General features: G+C 41.8%; 1 protein-coding gene across 3 annotated transcripts; it reads right to left on the bottom strand.

Moving 5' to 3' along the window:
- Window positions 1–916: 916 nt before the first annotated feature.
- On the bottom strand, window positions 917–4,197 carry LOC119278166 (4-sulfomuconolactone hydrolase-like). Of its 3 annotated transcripts, none has more exons than XM_037559515.1 (11): window positions 3,926–4,196; window positions 3,773–3,844; window positions 3,044–3,123; window positions 2,829–2,928; window positions 2,694–2,747; window positions 2,507–2,584; window positions 2,025–2,122; window positions 1,844–1,932; window positions 1,712–1,734; window positions 1,427–1,548; window positions 917–1,318 (listed from the first exon to the last, which is right to left on the bottom strand). In XM_037559515.1, exons 1-11 carry the CDS (start codon window positions 4,154–4,156, stop codon window positions 1,162–1,164), a joined length of 1,104 nt encoding a protein of 367 aa, XP_037415412.1. In that variant the 5' UTR covers window positions 4,157–4,196; the 3' UTR covers window positions 917–1,161. The 3 variants fall into 3 exon arrangements, with proteins under 3 accessions (XP_037415412.1, XP_037415413.1, XP_037415414.1); XM_037559517.1 differs by having other exon boundaries at window positions 1,177–1,318; window positions 1,875–1,932; window positions 3,926–4,197; XM_037559516.1 differs by lacking the exon at window positions 1,712–1,734 and having other exon boundaries at window positions 1,875–1,932; window positions 3,926–4,195.
- Window positions 4,198–7,476: the final 3,279 nt, after the last annotated feature.

The raw sequence follows: 7,476 nt of genomic DNA on the forward strand, positions 1-7,476 counted from the left end.
TGGGACGATGTGTGTAAATTCATCGACGTAGTTGCATGAGTTTGTATGGATTGAAGATATGATAATTAAGGTGTTCGGGTGTGAGAAGGCAAATTTGAGACTTGACTGGTCAGTGTCCGTGGACATGACTGGGGTCGTCCACACGCGTTTGAGAGGCCGGATATGCAAAGCTCGGCCATAGATGCTCTTAGTATCGAAGTCTTGTCGAGACCAAGTCAACTGTAAAGATGGATCATAACAACATTTTAGGTGTAGATGTTTGCTGTTTGCCGCCCCTAGTCATACACTTGATCATCCACATGTGGTGAGTTAGTCGTTATAAGTGAAGCAAATATTAAAGAGTATTCCCAAAAAAGAATATTAAAGAGTAAAGTGTATTTATCGTGAAGTGTGACCTTTTTTTTTATATAATCTTACTCCTGAACTCTTAAGTCCAAATGGCAAATGACAAATTAAGGCATTGCTTCTTGGCCGTGCGTAGGCAGTGCATGGCACGAGCCAATGATTTGGCTAGCCGTTTGAGTTAACTGAAAATATCTCCAGAGTAAAGAAAACGTACGTTTGCACCTGAAAAGTTAATTAAATTGTGTCCAGAAAAAGTGGAACCATGGAGAACACATGCTAAGCTGCAACAGGAATTGTGCCATAAAATTTGCAATTAGGGTCGCAATACTAATCATCCATCTCATCAACGTACTAATAATGCTGTAATGGAAACATGATATTCATGTAGCAGTAGCACACGTACGTCTTTACACGAACCATGCCAGACTTATCACGGCAAAACCAGCAGTGTTCAGACACAAGTACTCGGCACTAAAACTAACGTTTCCCACAGCTTCTTCCATGGGTTTTAAAAAAAGTAAACTATTACCCATTACCGGTTTCATTTTAAAAAAAGGAAAATTCTGGTCTATTTTTGTGATACAAGTCTTTATTTTTCATATACTATGTACTCTTGTGGGGGAGCAGAAAAGGTTCGCAGTAGGAAGAACTATTGAATTTATTAAACCTCTGGAGAAGGGGTACACACTTGAACATGACTGTCAAACTGCACAATACCAACCAGATAGATCCTTCCCCCTTTCAAACAAGGATGTCTAAACTGAACAATACCAAACTGAGCCGCAACACTGTCATGCCTGCCATGCCACATCTCCCTCATGGAGTAACCCATGCACCTTGAAACAGTTGGCTTACTGTTTTGCCTAAAATCCACTCCAGATCTGAAGACGAAACGGCGACCTTGCCAGCAACATGAGAGATTGCCTCCTTTGCTCCTTTGTAGCCACATTCAGGAACGACGTAGGGGAAGTCACTGCAAAAAAGAATCCCAGGACATACCATCACGCTCATGGGGGTATAGACGTATAGTGAAAATAGTCTGATGCAATGAAACTCCCATTGATGCGCTGATTGAGCTCACCTTCCCCACATTATTCGGTTAGCTCCATAGCTGGAGATCACCCGAGAAAGAAGCTGAGACGTGTCCTCATACGGATAAGCTTCTCTTGTGATCCGGAAAAGAGCACTGTATTTGACGTAAACCTGTTGAAGTCAAGTAATGCGTCATTGCATCAGTGTTAACAGGGTGACACTGAACAGAAGAACCGAACACAGTACTGTAGCCAAGCAACTTCTGTTCATTCAGGCACCAGACATCATTCTATCTCTTTGGCTTAATTCTTAGTACTAGAAACTGAATACTAGCCTTGACATATAATGGAAATATTCCTGCATAAAAGAAGATGAATACTTGAAATAGCCAACTTACGCAAGATTTCTTTTTCAGAAACTATTCATAATCATGCAAGAATATAAACTAGAGTAGTAGTTGAGTTACCTGTACAAGGGAACAGAATTAAGAAAGGTACCTGTGGGAATCTGGATAAGTTTAGAAATGAAGAGAATGCCTTTTCTTCATCATCATTCCTGCATGTAGATGCAGAAGAAGTTAATATAGACGACAACATGGTCAGAATTACATTCTTCCAGTTTATGAACAAGCAAACACACAAACTTACGTTGGTGGTTTGCAGAAAGCCATATGATCAAATATAACAGTAGTTGCAGGATAATCCGTACACAGCTCCTCTATTTCCTGAATATATGAACTGATCCCCTGCATGAACAAACAACAAAAAAGAATAGGAAAATATCAAGTTCATGGAACAGAAGATATGTATTCTTCTTCGAAGTAGCAAGGGATTTACATTTCGGTGGATACTAATACATAACTGTAACTAGCTTTTAATATTACACCAGTTCTAGCTGCTTAGTGACACAACCAATGATCTCAAGTGTGCAATTTTTCTGGCTGGAACCTTACAGGAGCCCATGATGTGAACTTATCTTCTGTCAAGCTGTTAATTGTTTTTTGTAGTTACAAAGTTTATTACCACTAGCAAATTTGCAGCAGAAACGCATAATACGAAACCTAAAATTCAATTGCAGCCATTACATATTTTGAGTACACATGCATATAGCATAGGAATGCTTCTTTTACCTTCATCACCATTATTCCAACTGGTGCTCCAAGTTCTCCAGCCTTAGCAAACAATGACCTCCCGACCTCATTAGTCATCTATTATTATGATAAATTTTGTGTTCACAGTCATATATGCTCGTAAAGCAAAATTCAGAAGTACAAGAAAGCTGCTTCTGCAATGATGCATAGTTGCTCATTTGCAAACCTTTTGACCTGAAGGCCATAAATTCGGGTTGAAACGGACAGCACGGCATTTTTCCTGGAGAGAAGCAAATGAAATAAATGTTAGAAAGTAGGATGGACATTTTTTTTATGCTCAGAAAGTTCAAAAAGATTGTACTTGCACAATCAGATGTTCAAGCTGTTTAATGCCGCTTCTGTCATCCGCGGGATTTGCGAGGCAGCAACCAATAAATTTTGATGGATACTTCTTCAACACACTACAGAGAAAAATTATAAGGCTGAGACATATCAAAGCGGGAATTCCACTAAACTTTTCATATAGATACAAATCATATGACTAGTTCAGTTCATATGGATGCAAGAAAAGTTTACCTAGTTACTAAAGAGTGGTCAAACATATGATTGATAGGTTGAACAATGAGTGCGCCATCAACTCCAGCTTCATCCATGCACTAGGGGAAAGAGAAACAAGTTCAAAATAATAATCTGACCGGCATATTAGTCTGAAGTCTCAACAGTTTAACAAAAGAGAAGTGACGGGATAAAATATGAAACACATGTTGGAATAAATATTTGCAATACACATGTAGCAGTTAAGAAACAGAGGTCCTGTCGATACTCGATACACAGAAATTGGGAAGGGGGCATTGGGTGTTTCTTTTCCTCGTTAAATTCACAAGCTCTAAATAGCTAATTTAGTGCATCTCTAGCCGATCAATTTAACTCCTTATATGCCTCCTTATACTAACTCCATATAATTTGAGGAGTTAAACAGTGGCTGGAGGACCAAACCGAATTGTCAAATTTAACTCCCTATAGCTTACATTTGGTTCACGCATTCTGTCAAACACTTACAATGCAGCACTCAACGCACACAAAACCTATGGAACAAGAAAAAGAGGGCACCTCAGCACCCTATGGTCTATGCATTTGTTCAGCCAAATAACCAGTACCACGCAACCCTGCCCCAATTATCAGAGAAAATTAAATCATTCCAGGACGCGGTCTACTATCATCATATATTCATATCCATCTACTGACTACTTTCTTTCGATGAACCATCCAAAGCTACTTCCACAAGCAAAGAGGAACAGTGGAGACCTCGAGCAAGAAGTCCACGTCACCCCGGAGCGTCGGCTCCTGGCCCGGGAAAAAGGGGTAATCCTCGGCAGCCTGCACGCGCACACAACCACATAAATCTCATCAGCAATTGGGAATTGGTGTACGCCCGTCCGTGGGGGTGCCTTTTTTTACCTGCAGCGGCGAGGCCCAGACGTGGAGGTGGGAGTCCACGACCTTGCAAGAAGCGGAGCCGGCCTTGCCGGAGGCGGCCATGGCGGCGGCGCAAATGGCGGTTGTGGAGGAGATGAGCGGCCTCCTCCTCGTTGTCGCCGGTGTGGGTAGGATAGATGATAGGAGAGTGCGGGAGGTGGTGGCTAGCGGGGACAGGAATCTGCACGGCGCAACCGCTGCTGATGAGGCCATTAAAGACGAGGGATGGTGGTAATCTATGCTCTGGTCTGGTGTGGTGTCACGTTTTATGTGGGTGTGGTGTTTTATTTTCTTCTTTAAAACACAAGCAAACTTGAAAATGCTGAATGGAGCTCGGCCTGAATTTGAAATGATCAAAATTCATATTTGTATGTTTCATAAATATTTTTAAAAAATACACGTATATTTTTTTGCGAGAAAATACACATAGTACTTGACATAACGTACAAGTGTGTAAATTTTCAGGACGAAATAAACTAAAATGAGTGCTACATAAAAAACAAGTTTGCGGCTTTTTAGTACATGCACTGTTTCATCCTAAAAGTTCATGGTTTTTTTTTCACAACTTGCATTTCAAGGTATTTCATCCTGAGATTTTCTATTTTTTTTAACTGAGAAATTCAAATTTTAAATTTTTCAAAATTCCGGCCTCCAAAACGTCCTACTCAAACAAAGCACTACTTTATTCATACTCCCTCCGTCCGAAAATATTTGTCATCAAAATTAATTAAAAGACGTATCTAGAACTAAAATACGTCTAGATACATCTCTTTTTATCTATTTTAATGACAAGTATTTTCGGACGGAGGGAGTATAAGAAAGAAGCACATGTAGTTTTACATAACGGGTTTTGTAAGATAGAAAAATAATAACCCTAAACCCCAACGAGTTGCGACGAGAACCACCCAAGCCGAGAAAAACATCGTTGCAGTGTCGCGCTTGCCGAGAATCGCGCATACCCTAGGTCGGTCGCAATGAATTAACTGTTTAACTGGTTCGCTCGCTCCACTCGACCACTCGCTAGCTCGCCAGCAGTAGGAATGTAGATAGTACAGCTAATTCCAACGAATATGAATGCGGATATGAATTTTTGGTCAACTGGATATCCGACGGATATGGTATCTGTGGTATTCGATGGATGTGAATTATCTGATATGGTATCTGTAATTATCCGATGGATATTTTTGACATGGATTATACCAAAGTGTCCCATGCCTTCCATGCCACTACCTCACATGACATTTATATTGCCTCCCATGCTTCCCATGCCACCTCCCTCCCATTATGCTCATCAAACCACTTATGAATCCTCCCATTCGTCCCATTGCACCTCCCAATGCACCTCACATGTCGCCACCCATCACACCTCCCATGCCGCCACCCATCGTGTTCATGTTCATCATCATCATGGACTTCCTCGCCAACATTTGATCTTTACATAGCTCAACATAAGCCTTTTGCTTAGCGTCAAGATCACTTGCGTCCATGAACATGATTTTTTTCTTCTTTCTCCTCGGCCGCCTTGAGATCCTCGGTCGTCGCCTTCCTCTCATCTAGCTCCACCTTGTGTTGCTTGGTCGCCGCCCTCTTCTCCTCAGCGGCCGCTAGTCTCTCCTCGGTAGCCGCCTTCCATAGCTCGGCTGCAGCCCTCTCCTTTATTTCCTTCATCTTCAAGAGCCTCTTCTCCTCGGTGTGCTCCTTTCTTGCAATGATGATGACTTCCCATCCTTCTTTCACATCATTATCTCCGGCATTTGTTCACCTTTCTTTGGCATTTTTATTTTCGTATGGCCTTCTCGGCTTAACCACCGAGTAAGGGGTGGGGATCCTTTTCCTTTCCTCCCTGCTTGATGCATTGTCATCATCATCATGCACACCCAAACTCTTTCGCTTGTTTGGAATTTCATATACTTGTTGGTTCTTCCACTTCTCTTCATTCTCAAGCTCGGTCCAACAATGGTGCAAAGTAAAGGGCTTCCGTTTCTTCTTCTTGTCCCCATTCTTTCCTCGACCACGAAACAACGTGTGAGCCATGTTGAGCTACAATTGAAAGGAAGCATAAATGAGAAAGAGAATCATGATCTATGTACTACAATTTAGGGCAAGCATGATCTATGTACTACAATTAAGAGCAAGCATGATTACCCTATCGTCATTGTTGGTACCACTTGGATTCATGTGCTCAACATTTTTCAAGCAACCAGACCACTTTTGACAATCCGTGAAAGTCGTGGATCATTGCTGATGATGTGATGCGGTTAATCGATCATATCCACTTGTGTTGTGTGCATTGAAGAACTCCTTCATACGTTCCCAATATGTGATCATTGCACTACTGCAGGATGCTGCTAACGCGGCACTATGATCAGAGACCCTTCGAAGAAACTGTGTGCGATGCAATAATCGCAAACAGTGATGTAAAAACCGTCAAAAAATATGCAAAAAGTTTGCGATGACGGATGCATCAAACACGGTTCAGAATTTAGTTGCGTGTGAGATGAGGGGCATGCGGTTCAGTTCAATGAAGTGTTTGCGATGAGGCGGAAGAACAGAAACGAGCAGCCAGATGAAGGTGTGTGCAATATACAGCATACGGTTCACTTGGATGAACTGTTTGCGATTGATGAATTCATCGCTAACGGGTTACCTAGTGCGGTCCGTATGTGTTGTGATATGCTCTATCTGCAGAACATCTATGCTCCGTGTACAGAAGAACAACATATATATACTTGTAACATGACATGATTGCAATACCAAATTAAACATCCAATTGCGTTATATAACAAATACCATAAATATTGCAAGGTTCAAATTCAAAGATTACAACGCCCAAATTCAAACATTGCAAACATCGACATTTCTACAAAAGGATCAGCCGCTGACAAGTCAAGTATGGGTTTGACACAATGACTACCAATTGCTCTGCCATATGCTCTTCCAAAACGAAGTTTAGCTTTTTTGGAGCCTCTTCACTGGTACGCGTCGGTGCTATACAAACGGTTTTAAACCCCTTTCCGCGACGGCATTTGGAACTATCGCCAAGTGAGTGTGGGCGATAGGGGGGTCCTTCCCACACGACCCAGAAATCATCGGGGATAGGCCCTCCTGGGACACCAAATGAGTTCGTGTGCGATCGGGTGACCCATGGAAACCCAATCATTTTCGTAGGTATGTACATCCCACACGGTGAATCCAGAAAACATTTCCGTAGGTATGTACATCCCACACGGTGAATCCTAGAAAAATATTTCTGTAGGTATGTATATCACACACAGTCAATCCAAGGAATACATTTCCGTTCTTATGTACATCCCACACAGTCAATCCAGGGAAAACTTTTCCGTTCGTATGTACATCCCACATAGTCAATCCAGGGAAAACGTTTCCGTTCGTATGTACATCCCACACAGGTTTATGTATAGGCTCGTGTGTGATACGTGTAACTATCACACATGCTCTACCTTGGTTAACCATTTGCTTTTATCAACTACATCACACACGATTTGATGAAAAAAACTGTGTGGCATTGGGCT

This window comes from Triticum dicoccoides, chromosome 3B, assembly GCF_002162155.2.
Source record: "Triticum dicoccoides isolate Atlit2015 ecotype Zavitan chromosome 3B, WEW_v2.0, whole genome shotgun sequence".
Classification (NCBI taxonomy): domain Eukaryota; kingdom Viridiplantae; phylum Streptophyta; class Magnoliopsida; order Poales; family Poaceae; genus Triticum; species Triticum dicoccoides.

What these genes read in the sequence shown, in the direction of transcription:
- LOC119278166 (XM_037559515.1), bottom strand. Translation starts at nt 4,156, where the DNA reads ATGGCCTCATCAGCAGCGGTTGCGCCGTGCAGATTCCTGTCCCCGCTA. An exon ending in TATGGCCTTCAGGTCAAAAG is followed by an intron (nt 2,585 to 2,693) that starts GTTTGCAAATGA and finishes TCATAATAATAG; the next exon opens with ATGACTAATGAGGTCGGGAG. An exon ending in TATTTCCATTATATGTCAAG is followed by an intron (nt 1,549 to 1,711) that starts GCTAGTATTCAG and finishes TGACTTCAACAG; the next exon opens with GTTTACGTCAAATACAGTGC.